General features: G+C 41.4%; 1 protein-coding gene across 6 annotated transcripts in view; it reads right to left on the reverse strand.

Moving 5' to 3' along the window:
- CADPS2 (calcium dependent secretion activator 2) overlaps positions 1-15,677 on the reverse strand; it is a 694,049-nt gene that overhangs the window by 602,804 nt on the left and 75,568 nt on the right. For all 6 annotated transcript variants that reach the window (XM_089672135.1, XM_089672134.1, XM_089672133.1 and 3 more), the window contains exons 5-6: positions 14,885-15,121; positions 7,202-7,323 (exon numbers count right to left, since the gene is read on the reverse strand). In XM_089672135.1, coding sequence (XP_089528261.1) covers positions 7,202-7,323; positions 14,885-15,121 — 359 coding nt within the window. The remainder of the gene's footprint in view (positions 1-7,201; positions 7,324-14,884; positions 15,122-15,677) is intronic.

A 15,677-nucleotide genomic window follows, 5' to 3' on the forward strand; every position in this document is an offset into this window, starting at 1 on the left:
GAAAAGTTGGAACCACCTTCAGAGAAAAGATGGCCAAAAATGCCACTGTATCCTAGTGCAGAAGCAAATGAGGCGGCTTAGAGAACAAAGCTGTCAGTCCAGACACTCACTGAGCCAAACTGATAGTGACTAGTAAGGCAACCGACCATGAGAGCAGAAGCAAAGGGAAATCCTTTCAAAAGGAGGCTACCGAAGAGCAAACACGAAATGTAAGTCCCGTGGTGGCAATGTGCCGTGCACAGGTCACTACACGACGACCCCCTGGATAAATGTGCAAACTGAAGACAGCGTGGCCAAAGTGGGCTGAAACCACACAGAACAGAAATGTGACCCTGCATGTACTCAACACAAGCTGCTGGTCAACACCACATAGAAGGAAACCCAGCAACCAAGCCATTGAGAAGGAGAGGATAAAACTCAAAGGCTTTGCACCAAATGATATAAGCCCTCCAGAAGCGATGATAAATCATCAGGGAGATAGACTTCTGAGCCTTAACATACAACCCCTGGCAAAAAGTATGGAATCACCACTCTTGGAAAATGTTCATTCAATTGTTTCATTATGTAGAAAAAAAAATAATCAGACATGCCTCAAAACTATTTCCCTTTAACATTTCAACCTTCTGGTTTTAGGAAACACTTTAAAAAAAAAAAAAAAAAAGAAAGAAAGAAAAGCAAATTGTAGTCAGTTGCAACAGTTTTTACAGGTTAAGCAGAGGACAAAAATATGGAATCAATCAATTCTGAGGATAATATTATGAAACCATGGAAAAACAAATACTACAGTACCACTAGTACTTTGTTGTACCACCTCTGGCTTTTATAACACTTTGAATTCTCCGAGGCATGGATTTAAACTATCGATAAACAGTATTCTTCATCAATCTGGCTCCAACTTTCTCTTATTGCAGATCAGCTTTGCAGGTTGGAGCCTTGTCATGACCTATTTTCTAGATTTTCAATTGGATTGAGGTCCGGACTATTTGCAGGCCATGCCATTAACATTATATGTCTTTATTGAAGGAAAGTTTTCACTACTTTTGCCCTATGGCAAGATGCATTATCATCCTGAAAAATGATGTCATGATCACCAAACATCCTTTCAATTGATGGAATAAGAAGAGAGTCCAAAATCTCAATATAAACTTGTGAATTTATTGAAGATTTAATGACTGTCTTCTACCCTGTACCTTTACCGGATATGCAACCCCATATCATCAATGATTGTAGAAATTTTTCTTCAGGCAGTCGTCTTTATACATTTCATTTGAACGACACGAAACAAAAGTTCCTGCATCATCACCCTGCCCGATGCAGATTTGTGATTCATCACTGAATATCACTTTCATCCAGTCATCCACAGTCCATGATTGCTTTTCTTTAGCCCAATGTAACCTTGTTTTTTTCTGTTTAGGTGTTAATGATGGTTTTGTTTGGCTTTTCTGTATGTAATTCCCATTTCCTTTAGGCGATGTCTTACAGTACAGACATTGACTCCAGTTTCTGCCTTTTTGTTTTGTTATGCATTTTCTGTTTTCAAGGCATGTTAAAGTTTTCTATCTTGACGCTTTGATATCTTACTTGGTCTACTAGTACACTTCCCTTTTACAACCTTCCCATTTGATTTGTACTTGGTTCAGATTTTAGACACAGCTGACTGGGAACAACCAACACATTTTGCAACATTTCATGATGATTTACCTTCTTGAAGAAGTTTTATAATCATCTCCTTTGTTTCAACTGACATCTCTCATGTTGGAGCCATGATTCAAGTCAATCAGCTTGGTGCAACAGCTCACCAAGGTGTGCAAGCACTCTTTTTTAATTGCAGACTAAGTAGCGGATGTAATCTGATGCAGATGTTTGTTTTAGAACTGCAAAGTACATGGTGACTCCATAATATTTTCCTTACAGTTTTCTTTTTTATTTTTGTAAGCGTTTCTTAAAGCCAGAAGGTTGGAATGTTAAGCGAAAATAGTTTTGAGGCATATCTGTGATTAGTTTTTTTTCTACACAATTAAACAATTGAATGAACAGTTTTGAAGAGTACTTTATGCCAGGGTTTGTAGTTGGACAACCCCGTGCTTCGGAAACCTGGCTGTCAATACTCAGACTGTCAAGACTAGCGAAGGGAAAGCAGGGTGGAACACCAGATTAAGACAGAAGGTCCTCCCGAAGAGGCATTTGCCTGGGAGCATCCGCCACCATCTCGGCGTACCGTAGTTAAAGCTGATATGATACCTCCATGTGCAAAGATTACTCGCCGTGATCCAGCGGCTGACGGCTGAGATAACCTGCTTGCCACAGTGTGACCCCCATAATATGTACGGCAAGCAAAGCCGGACCAAACCTTTCCACCAATCCCAGGGTGTGAGATGCCTCCAGCACTGCTGCTGCGCTTCTCTTGCCTCCCTGAAGACTGACATACACCACCAAGGTGGTGTCATCAAACTGGATCCTGATCGACAGACCCAGTAGGTGATTGGACAAAGTGTTAGTGACAACCAGTTCACCTAAAGCTTCAGGAGAATGACTGTCAGTACAGCCTCCTCCAAAGTCCAGTGACCCTGGCTTGAGTCTGATCTCAACACTCTGCCCCAGCCCGATGGGCTGGAATCCATTGTGACCAAAGTTGCATCTAAGGGGAAGAAAGGACTTTCCATTCTGTAGAGCTGGACACCATCAGAGAAGGCAGGCCTTTGTCACCCACTCCATTCAAATCTGACTACGACTCCTTCGATGGTAGTCACCATCAAGCCAAAAACCTGCCTGCAAAAAACATAGGAAGGACCGATTGCAAGCCAAGAGCTGCCAGACCACTGACCAAAGGTCTTGTAGGTCGTACGATGGGAGGAACACCCTGGCCTACGCTGAACCAAGGATCAGCCCCAGAAACTCCAAGTGTTTGGCCAGGACCAACACAGACTTCTTGAGGTTCAGGATCTACCTGAAGTCCTGTAGGGAACAACTAATGATCTCCACACTGGCCAGCAGGGTTGAAGGGGTCTCTGCCCACAGGAGAAAGGCATCCAGAAAAAAAAAAAATCACAATCCCTTGTTATCTCAGCAAGGCAAGGACTGGGACCAAGACCCTGATAAACACTCGGGGAGCAGAGAGCAGACCAAAGGGCAGAGCTATAAATTGGTAATGCGCGCTGGCCATGCATAGGAAATGACTGGGACCTGCAAAGAAGGTTGCTGTCTGAGGTCCCACAAAAGGGGCCACTGCATGGGGCTCCGCAAAGGGGCCCAGTGGTAGAAACCCAGTCAGGAAGGCTGCTCACAAAAGACTTGGAAAGGGTCCGGAACCCTGCAATGAAGGCCACTCAATAAGGCCTCATAAGGGTGACTGCCAGCCCAGTATCCCTCAGCCAACACCCCCCCCCCCTTGACGCAGAGAAACCAGGGTAACAGGGTACCCACCCTGCTACAAAACACCCCAATGATCTTGGGGGTGGGGATGATGTAGGAGAGCAAGCCTAAAAGGGGGGAGGAGAACCCCGTAGGGACTGACCACCCCAGGGAGTATCCACGCTCCTCACACATACAGGGAGGGAGAGGGGCATCTACTTACTAATCCATGGAGTGTGTGGGTAACACCCCTATGACAAATGCTCCTCTCCACCGAAGTGGGGGGCCAGGGGTACACTGTGACACAGACTATAGGCAACTGGTCATATGTTTCCCTGCAAGACATTTAACTTGCTGGCCACCCCAATCCAGGATGGGGCATCATCGCGGCTAACCGAGCGTGGAGTTAGCATGCACTGGTCAGACTGGGGTACCCACTGGATCTAGAGTATCCAGCCCGTAGCCCAGACCGACTGTTGATAGAAGATCTCCACAGGAAAAAAGAAAATTCGGAAAAAAGAAAAGGAAAAAAGCAATGGGACCACAGGTCCCAGTAAAAAAAAAAAATCACATCCATACTCCTGAAGACACTAGGCAGAAATGCCTGGAGACCTATAGCAGAGAAGGGTTTTTATGCCTAGAGAGGGCTGCCCATATCAGGTGCCAAGTTTTTCTTTTTGTTTTTTTTTCTGCCTAGTGTCCTACTCCTGTAGGTGGTGCTAAAAAAATCCTATTTGGTTAGGGAAAAAGAAGAAGAAGCTGTGTCCGTCAATGAACACAAGAAAAAATAATGATAGAACATCTTCTAGATAGGTATGGCTGGAGTTCAATTTGGGAAATAACTTGCCATATACCAAGTCCTATCAAAAAGCCCTATCCTTGATCGAGGGTTGTAAGGTAAACTTTCCTGTGATAGACCACTCTGGGACTCAAAACTGCACTGGAAACTGGGAGTAAACATGTTTTTTTGTATGTTTGCATGCTGAATCCTAAGAACTCTAATTGCACCTATATACTGTGGGTGATTTCTTGTGGTGCTTCTGCTATGCAGTAATCTTAGTTGTCCAATTATTGGAAGCATCTGAGCTAAGCTGTTTAAACTGCGTGGCTCTGGTGCCATCATATGGAGAGATGTGACAAAAAAAAATTTGATACCACAACTAAAAAGACACCAAATAAGTCCCATAGGACCAGTTAGTAAACTTTGTGACTGGTTAGTTTTTGCTCATCTTTATAAAGAAGAGTTGTATGTAGGCAATTAGAGCAACAATGTGCTTTGCTTTCTTTGAGGATCAACAGACATGTCTGTTAGATAGTTCTCATGAGAACATGGCAACATTATCCACAGTTTAATCTCCAAAGATTAAATATGAATAGATTTATAAATGTGCTTCCTTATTTTAACAAAAATATTGATTTGATTAACTTTATAAGAAATGGCTGCTGTGTATTGACTTGCCTCTTGTGGCTGACTGATAAAAAAAAAAAAAAAACAAGCTCAGATGATCATATCTTATTTAAATTATAATCACTATCCAGCCAGTGAACATTGGTTAGCACTGCAAGGTGTATTAAAAAAAAATATATATATAGAAATACACACAACTGTTCAAAAATCTTAGGCAGATAAAAAAGAAAAAAAAATGCTGTACGTCATGACTCTTCTTCATAGATGAATTTCCTACATCATGAGAATTGTCTCCAATATGCTTTATCATGATATTGATGTCATTTGATAAACATTATATTGCCAAAAGTATTGGGACCTCTGCCTTTACAAGCACATGAATTTTAATGGCAGTCTTAGTCCGTAGGGTTTATTATTGAGTTGGCTCACCCTTTGCAGCTATAACAGGTTCAACTCTTCTGGGAAGACTGTCCACAAGGTTTAGAAGTGTGTCTATGGGAATGTTTGACCATTCTTCCAGAAGCGCATATATAAGGTAGGGCACTGATGCCAGACAAGAAGGCCTGGCTCACAACCTCCGCTCTAATTCATCCCAAAGGTGTTCTAATCAGGTTGAGATCAGAACACTGTGCAGGCCAGTCAAGTTCCTCCACCCCAAACTCGCTCATCCATGTCTTTATGGACCTTGCTTTATGCACTGGTGCACAGTTATGTTGGAACAGCAAAGGGCCATCCCCAAACTGTTCTCACAAAGTTGGAAACATGAAATTGTCCAAAATGTCTTGGTATGCTGAGGCATTAAGAGTTTCCTTCACTGGAACTAAGGGGCCAAGTCCAACCCCTGAAAAACAACCCCACACCATAATCCCCCCTCCACCAAATTTTACATTTGGCACAATGCAGTCAGGCAAGTACCGTTCTCCTGGCAACAGCCAAACCCAGACATGTCCATCGGATTGCAAGAGAAGCGTGATTTGCCACACCAGAGAACAAGTCTCCACTGCTCTAAAGTCCAGTGTCCGCATTCATTTACACCACTGCAGCCGACACTTTGCATTGTACTTGGTGATGTAAGGCTTGGATTCCATGAAGCTCTCTACACACTGCTGTTGTGCTAATCTGAAGGCCACACGAAGTTTGGAGGTCTTTAGTCATTGACTCTGCAGACAGTTGATGACTTCTGCGCACTGTGCACTTCAGCATGCGCTGACCCCACTCTGCCATTTTACGTGACCTACCACTTCGTGGCTGTGTCGCTGTTGTTCACAGTTGCTTCCACTTTGTTATAATACCACTTACAGTTTACCGTGGAATATTTAGTAGCAAGGAAATTTCACGGATGGAAAATTTCCATCTCTGGTATTTTAGCACCTCAAGAAATGTGATAGGCAATCAGAAAGTAAAAACTGTGGAAATTCCAATATATATACCATAGTTTGTAGATGCTACAACTTTCACACAAAACCAATTAATATACATGTATTGGGATTTTTTTTTTTTTACCAAAGACATATAGCAGAATATATTTTGGCCTAAATTTATAACTGAGTTTATTGGATATTTTTTATAATCAAATGTAAAAAATATTGTGTTTTTTTTTTTTAATTTTTAGTCTTTTTTTGTTTATAGCGCAACAAATAAAAACCTCAGAGGTTATCAAATACCACCAAAAGAAAAAAAATAACAAATTTCGTTTGGGTACAGCATTGCATGATCGTGCAATTACCAGTTGAAACAGCACAGTGCCGAACAGCAAAAATAGCCTGGTCATGAAGGGGGGTAAATCTTCCGGAGGGCAAGTGGTTAAATGACAGGTGTACCTGAAAATGTACAAGTCTATTTACTACACAGTTTAAGACAAAGGTTTACATAGTTGAAAAATACTAAAGCACAAATGCCATTGATAGCAGTGGTAATTATAACTGACTGAAGCACAATCAGGCTCCATATACACTAGTATTTTTTTTTTTTAAGCTCCTAAAATGCTGGAAAAAATTCTGGATAAAAAAAAATGCTGGTAATAGCGTTTTTTTAGTAGTGTTTTAGTAGCGTTTAGGAGCATTAGAGTTTTATTAGCATTTTTACAGTACATGTAGAACAAAAAGAAAAAGGAAAAGCTGTTAGTAGTGTTGTAGGACTGTTTAACATTTTTTTCTGCTGGAAAAATGCTCGAACAAAGTTCCTAGAAGCTGAAGCTCAAAAAATGCTAATAGCCTAAAGTAGTGTGCATGGACACATAGGATAACATTATTTAGCTTCTAGGAGCAGAAAAAATGCCATTACCAGCTTCCAGGAGCTTTAAAAAAGAAAAAAAAAAACACTAGTATGCATGGAGCCTCAAGCATCCTAAGAAAAAAAACTTGGTGATATTTAAATGTTGATACTGGCAAGGCCACACTTTATGATGTGACAAGTGATTATGCATATAAGAGTATCACATACTGGGGTCTAGAGGCTTCTGCTTGATCTGTCTGGAGTTTCTCCCCACCCTCTACTTCCATAGTACAATAAACAATTCTGTTAGGGGCCACCGATTTCAGTCCTTGAACTTCCATAATAACAATCTGTAAGTAGACAATAAACAAATTTAACATGAGGAAAAACATAGATACAGTATGCACTTAAAGTGAAACAATCCAAAGAAGAATCTTTTAAGCAGACTAAAAATTGCTAAAGAGGTTTAACTTCACAGCTTGTGCTGATAACGACCTAAGAAGTGAAAGGTAAATCATTCCTTATTAGGGACACAGTCCGCATTCAAAACCTGAATACTGATGAAACCATACTTTAAACCATGCTCCCAAACAAATTCAACCCCCAATTCCTATAACTCAGCCAGCGGCTAAAAAATACACACCCCAGTGCTTTCAGATTAACAAATATATAAGCACAAGCTTTCACGTACAAATATACAGAAAAGGGATTAAAGGAAAAGTAGTATCAAAGCTCTTTAGGCCCTACTTCATCTGTGGGTCACAGGAGTGCACTTAGTAATGCACTCCTGTGGCCAAGAGATTCAGTGGAGCACTGGGCTGTGGAGGGCACTGGAGCAGTTGGCTCAGGCTCTCAGCAGCATGAAAAGAAGCTGAGCCAGCTGTAGGTCAGACAAGAGGGTAGATCCCTACATTAAAGTCGGGATTCCCTGCAGAGCTCGGACCAGCTAAGTGACATCAGTCGACAGCAGACTTTATTCTAACCAGGCGCAAAAGACTCGCTATATTATTCAAGATCAATTTGAATATTCTAGACTATTCCACAAGGTTTCTTCCGTATGTGCATACTCCACTCCACGCCAGAACCTTGTCTGTGGAGCAAATATGCTCCAACCGGTGTTAAAATAGAAAAACTCAATATTCAAATATTGAGCATATAACAAAATATACTCACATTTTTATAAAACCTCAAATCATATAAAATTATTAAAATTCACCAGATGTAAATGACCCCCTAAATAAATAAGTGAGCCAATAAAAACGTCAACATAGGAATCCTGCCGCTTTAAATAAACCGCATATGATAACAGGGAGGCTCACTAGAACAAATTGAACCCCATTTCTGCAAGAGAGTCAAACGTGCACCTTTGATTATCCCAAAATCCCCTACAGCCCAGGACAGGAACAGGGACCCTTAAGGCTAATACTCCTCTCTCTTGACCCACAGCCCAGCTCTGATCAAATCACACAACATAGTGTGACTTAGGTCTATATGATTTGAACTGAGCTGGGCTGTGGATTAAGAGAGGAGTGCCAGTCTTGATGGTCCTTGTTCCTATCCTGAGCTGGCAAAACTTGACAGAGTCCATTTTGACCAAGATGAGAAGAGACATACTTGATATTTAATCATTAAATTTATTTGATTTATTTGATTTTAACTTGTGGGGAAAAGCACCATATGACCTACTTTTTATAAGGGTTCAGTATATTCTAGTGAGCAATCAATTTCTAGATAACGCTGAGCATGTGGTGGAAATGTTTTTTCGGGAGTTGAAAGGGGACTATGTACCAAGTAATATTAATGGATCACAGACTTCACTATTTAAAATTTATATATACATATTTATTTTTAAATGATTTATTTAAACACTGTATTTGAAACGTGTAATTTATATTTGGAAGTCATATTAAATCACTTTTTTGTATGATTGTATGGAGAAGCTAGCACTGATATACACTCACCAGCCTCTTTATTAGGTACACCTGTTCAATTGCTTGGTAACACAAAAAACTAATCAACCATTTAAATGGCAGCAACTCAATGCATTTAGTTATCTAGATGTGGTGAAGATGACTTGCTGAAATTCAAACCGAGCATCAGAATGGGGAAGAAAGGGTCTTTAAGTGACTGTGAATGTGGCGTATTTATTGGTGCCAGATGGGTTGGCCTGAATACTTCAAAAACTGCTGATCTACTGAGATTTTCACGCACAACCATCTCTAGGGTTTACATCGAATGGGCCAAAAACGAGAAAATATCCAGTGAGCAGCTGATGTGTGGAGAAAAAAGCCTTGTTGATGTCAAACGAGAATGGGCAGACTGATTTGAGATGATAGAAAGGCAAAAGTAACTCGTATAACACTCGCTACAACCAAAGTATGCAGAATACCATCACTGAAAGTACAACATGTTTAACCTTGAAGCAGATGGGCTACAGCAGCAGAAGACCACACTGGGTGCCACTCCTGTCAGCAAAGACCAGGAAACAGGCTACAATTCCCACAGGCTCACCAAAATTGGACAATAGAAAATTGGAAAAACATTGCCTGGTCTAATGAGTCTTGACTTTAGCTACAGTATTCAGATGGTAGGGTCAGAATTTGACATAAACAAACATGAAAGCATGGATCCATCCTGCATTGTGTCAATGATTCAGGCTGGTGGTGGTGGTCTAATGGTGTGGGGGATAATTTCTTGGCACACTTTGGGCCCCTTAGTACCAATTGAGGATCGTTTACCTCCCTAGCGGTCTGATTATGTCCATATTTCTGTGCTCAAAGTGGTACATTTTTTTTGCATGAAAATATGTATTTTTTTTTATTGTAGGCCTGTAATTTTTAGGAACAACTCACCGAAATCTGTCTGAACAAGAGTCTAGTAAACATCCCGGGTATGATAAAATTTGAAACACGAAATCATAAATTATAATTTAATAAATAATCATACAAAATAATTATATAATAATAAATTTAATTCAATAATATAATCAAACCAAAAACACTGAAATTTGAAATATAGCGCCAAGTTTGCACATCACTGAGCAAAGTCGCAAAATCGTTTTCAGTGTCTGATGACGAATTTCCCCACGAATCATTATCACTCAATTCTGCAAGTAGTTCTAATTTACTATCGCTGCTCTCTAGCTGGTCTAAAACCAATTTTGACCTAAAGGGACACTTTTTGGACACCATGGACGTTTCTCAGTTTCCAGGCAGAAAGAACAGTAAAAATGCAGGCAGGGCACAGGACAAAGCACTGGGGACAAAATGTATGTGAAATGGTTTGATACAGTAATGTTTTACTATGTGATTTTAGTGTATTTAGTGAATGTCACTTTTAGTCATTTTCAAATTTCCCGCCAGTTCCGTCCCCCGTACGTCCCGACGTTCGCAGGGGACGGAACCCAGATGACAGATGCTGGCATCCGCCAGATTAAATTGCCGGGGACACTGCAGGAGGGACATCGCGGGAGCGCAGGAGAAGGTAATTGAAGAACAGATGCCGGAGCAGCGCCGCATGGTAAGCCTGAGTGTAGCTCGGGGTTACTACTTTTGGTACTGAAACTTTACCCCGAGCTACACTCGGAAATACCGTCAGGGAGGTTAAATGCCATGGCCTACCGGAGTATTGTTGCTGACAATGTCCATCCCTTTATGACTACTACTCATCTTCTGATGGCTACTTCCAGCAGGATAATGCACCATGTCACAAAGCTCAAATCATCTCAAACTGGTTTCTTGAAGATGACAATGAGCCCAATGTATGCCAATGGCCTCCAGTCACCAGATCTCAATCCAATAGAGCACGTTTGGGATGTGGTGGAAGAAGAGATTGACATCATGGATGTGTAGCCGTCAAATTTGCAGCAACTGCATGATGCTATCATGTCAATATGGACCAAAATCTCTTAGAAATGTTTCCAACACCTTGTTGAATCTATGCCATGAAGAATGAAGGCAGGTCTGAAGGCAAAATGGGGTCCAACCCAGTACTAGCAATTTGTACCTAATAAAGTGGCTGGTGAGTGTATTTATGTTTATTTGAAAGCATTCAAAAGATGACCACTGACAAATTTTCCTCTCACTTCAGGTTTTGATGACACAAGTGAGAGTAATTTCCCAAATACAAATGGCAGTACAACCAGACAGGGGTACCTTTATTTTTCATATAAACATTTAATGCACAAGAAAAATCCCAAAGCGCTATGAACTATTTATTTAATGGACAACAGAACATTAACAGCCGGCCTTTTGTCAATTTTGGACTGAGACATCTAATAAGAGGGGAGCTGCTAGGATTCAATTTCCATTACTGGACATTGTGACAATGACCCGGATTTACAAAGAGAGTATGTTCACATTGTGTGCATGTATGTATGTATGTATGTATGTATGTATGTATGTATGTATGTATATCTATATATATATATATATATATATATATATCTATCTCCTCGTAGGGAAGCAGAGTTATACCAGGATCATGGTTGAGGCTACAACCATGATTCCAAGATCATTTTGTAGCCCCAGCGATTCCCTTTCATGGAAAAGTAATCTGAGTGGCTAAGCAGCCGCTGGATTACTTTTACAAGTGGTGGAAGGGGGTCCCGCCCCCCTCTCGCTGCTGCCACCGTTACTGGGCTCAGGGAGCCCAATAAGGATGCAACCAACAGCTTCTGGCTCTGGGCACACAGTGAGAGAAACTAAAGTTGTTCCTCCCACATCATAAACCAGAAGAGGCGACAATTTTGTCACTTCCAGTTCCACCTCTAAGACTAGATGTCCCACTTGAGGGCAAATGTACAAATGCAGTTTATGCATTTAAGGATGCATGTACGAATGCAGTTTATGCATTTATGTATGCAATACTGTAATACAATGCTGCAACTTCCACGCTTTCTAGAACTGTATTGTTTCATTAAAGAACTGTCAAAATTAACTGCACTTGGTTCCATACTAGTCTCGCAGGACTAGTCAAAACTCACCTTGAATGCAGCCTCTATGCCACTTCATTGCAGCCTAAATGTAAGCTCCTGCAGATCAAATGCAAGCTACTCTGGAGACCCAACTCCTTTAAATGCACGGATATCCGTGCAGGGGTGTATCAGAAACAGTTATACATGCCCCCTGGATTATGCAGGCTAATGCAGTGTACAATCATGTCCTGCATTACCCACAGGTAATACTTACAAATCATCATCCAGCCACAGCCTGCTCCATGTCCCTGCTATCTCTCAGGAGCCTCACTAATCTGTCAGCCCACACATGACCACCCCTTTACTTCCTGCCTCCACTGCACAAGAATAGGCTATAAAGAGCAGCCCTGTGGCCTCTAGTAGCTGGAGGAGAAAACTGCAGCCCAATACTCCTTCAAAGAAATACAGAGCATGGCCCGGCCAGACCAAACCAAACAGCACACTACCCCCAGTGGTCACCGGGAGAATGACCAGACGGTCAGATTTACAATAAAACACTGCAGGACTCTGAATCAGACAACCTTCACCCATCATGGCAGGCTCTGTCATAAAAGACCTTCAAGGATTCGGTCCCCCTTACATCTGGGGTCCACCACTTGGCCATGTAGAGCACCCTACTGGAAAGCACCTTGGTCAGAACAAACACTGCACAGGGTTCCATTATGCAGGGTCTAGCGCAGCAATGGGCAAACTACGGCCCGCGGGCCGTATACGGCCCGGCGGACCTTTTAATCCGGCCCGCGGAGCTAGGCTCCCGCAAGGCCAGTGGTCGGCAAGCCGCGGCTCTTTACAAATTTAGATGCGGCTCTCCTGTGTGCCGGGCGCCCGCTCCCCTCCCTCCTCTCCTCCTCTCCCCTCCCTCCTCTCCTCCTCTCCCCTCCTCTCCTCTCGGATGGCCGCCCCCCCTCTCGGATGGCCGCCCCCCTCCCTCCTCTCGGACGTCAGGACTCTGCAGCTGTCAGGATGTAGGCGGGGCAGCGTGACGAACTCCTCTCACAGTCCTCCCTGAAGACCAGAACGGCGCGGGAATACGAGAGGAACGCGCGGACCAAAGGTAAGTGAATTGACACAGGGGGGACTTACTATATGGGGGACTTACTATATGGGGGATGAATTACTATATGGGGGACTTACTATATGGGGGACTTACTATATGGGGAATGAATTACTATATGGGGGACTTACTATATGGGGAATTAATTACTATATGGAGGACTTACTATATGGGGAATGAATTACTATATGGGGGACTTACTATATGGGGAATTAATTACTATATGGAGGACTTACTATATGGGGAATGAATTACTATATGGAGGACTTACTATATGGGGAATGAATTACTATATGGGGGACTTACTATATGGGGAATTAATTACTATATGGAGGACTTACTATATGGGGAATGAATTACTATATGGAGGACTTACTATATGGGGAATGAATTACTATATGGGGGACTTACTATATGGGGGATGAATTACTATATGGGGGACTTACTATATGGGGAATGAATTACTATATGGGGGACTTACTATATGGGGGATGAATTACTATATGGGGGATGAATTAATATGGGGGATGAATTAATATGGGGGATGAATTACTATGTGGGGGATGAATTACTATGTGGGGGATGAATTACTATGTGGGGGATGAATTACTATGGGGGATGAATTACTATAGGGGGGACGAATTACTATATGGGGGACGAATTACTATATGGGGGATGAATTACTATATGGGGGATGAATTACTATATGGGGGATGAATTACTATGGGGGATGAATTACTATATGGGGGATGAATTACTATATGGGGGATGAATTACTATATGGGGGATGAATTACTATATGGGGGATTAATTACTATGGGGGATTAATTACTATGGGGGATTAATTACTATGCTTACTATGGGGGAATATTACTATACTTACTATGGATGACACATACACATCATTCATCTACTCTTGGTCCGGCCCCCGGGTCCAATATATGAACCCATTGCGGCCCTCAAGTCAAAAAGTTTGCCCACCCCTGGTCTAGCGCCATAAGGCTGCATTACAAGCAAACTTCGAGGATTCTTCTCTCCCATCCAAAAGAGGCTGGGGTACCATTTTGGCTTAAAGCTTTTTGAATGGATCCGATTTAAGTCCTTGATTCTCAGCAGAACTGTTCCAGACCTCCAAGTATGCTCCAAGAGCACATGCAGCACATCAGTGGCCATCCACCTTACAGACACTGGGGAAAAAAAAAACAAAGCACTTCCTGTGTAGGAAGGGTTATATAGGGGAGGACTTCCTGTTTGATTGATCTGTCAGTGTCCATTCACCCATAAGTGGCATATAATCCAGTCATGAATAGCCTGCTCTGTGTGCCCTATGATGTAGGAAAGAAAAATCCTGTTTTGAATGTTCCTTGCACACAATCGTGCATTCTTCATAAAGTGAATGTTTACTTTGTTTCACCTCATTCACCAAGATGGGTGAAAATTTACTTTGCAAACAAGTGACAATTCACTGAAAATGAACATACTCTACTCCTTTAGTAAATCAACCCCACTATGCATATAATCTTGTATGAGATTACCATTTCCACTGTGAAGGGCAAAATTATATGGCCAATAACTACACAGGAAAAGGTGAGGGAGGATTATCCACCTGCATGAGTGCCATGTTCTAGTAGTTGTCTCTATATACCATGTAGGCCAAGTAGAAGACATTGTATTTAAAAAAAAAACAAAAAAAACACTATCTTGCGTTTTCATTTTGAACTATTGTACAGGTCCTTTTGGTGGCTACTTTACAGGAGGTGCAACAGGACAAAGCAATAACAATGAACAGTAGTGTCTTCCTTCTGACCATAGAGTAGCAAAAATCCCATACACAGAAATAGAATATTTAGCTTTAGGTTGTAACCTGCTCTAAAATTCCTACCTCTAAAGTAAATGACAATACCACATCTGATTTTGATAGCTGGACATCATTTTCATCTCCAATGTCAAGAAATGCAGAGTTTTGTGAACGTTTTAACTTCTGTAGTTTAAATTCTGGACCACCTTTAGACACTGGAAGACTTTCTAGGTTGGCCATTAGTAAGTTCACTGACGCTCGCAACTCTTCTATAAACATACCCTCCATTTCCTTTGTTAAGAACTTTGGAAATTTTCTTTCCTTCAAAAAATATTAACAGAGAAATAGGAAAACATTACAATAAATAATGTGCAAGAGATAATATTAAACAAAATACAAAACCTCAAACTAAATACAGCAATTAAAAAACATTTTAGGTAGTATGGGTATAGAATCAAGAATACTGCATTCAAACAATACATAAAAAAACAGCCCCTATACTACCAGTATTTTTTCCAATATTCACATACTCTAAGGCAGTGGCCTGTTTATTTAAGGCATATAGTAAGCATTCACAGACAAGTGTGTTCTAAGGGTACATTTGAAGTTTAGAAGGCAGTCATCATGTTGGAGGCTGTGAATTCTACAGAACAGATACAGCATACCCGTGGAGACAAGAATACAAAGACAACAGTTCAGAGTTGTTGATATAGAGAGAGTTGTTGAAACATTTGAGTATTATAACAGGATTTTTGGTGTAGCAATGAGTTTGTGAACCTTTTTTACATACAGGAATATGATACGTGAACGTTCAGGGTATATGTTCTGCTATTGGTTTGTCATTTACACTCTTAACCACCTTTCTACAACCATATTG

Source organism: Staurois parvus, unplaced genomic scaffold (assembly GCF_062004578.1).
Source record: "Staurois parvus isolate SC_StPar_1 unplaced genomic scaffold, SC_StPar_1.0 ptg000120l, whole genome shotgun sequence".
In the NCBI taxonomy this organism is placed as follows: Eukaryota; Metazoa; Chordata; class Amphibia; order Anura; family Ranidae; genus Staurois; species Staurois parvus.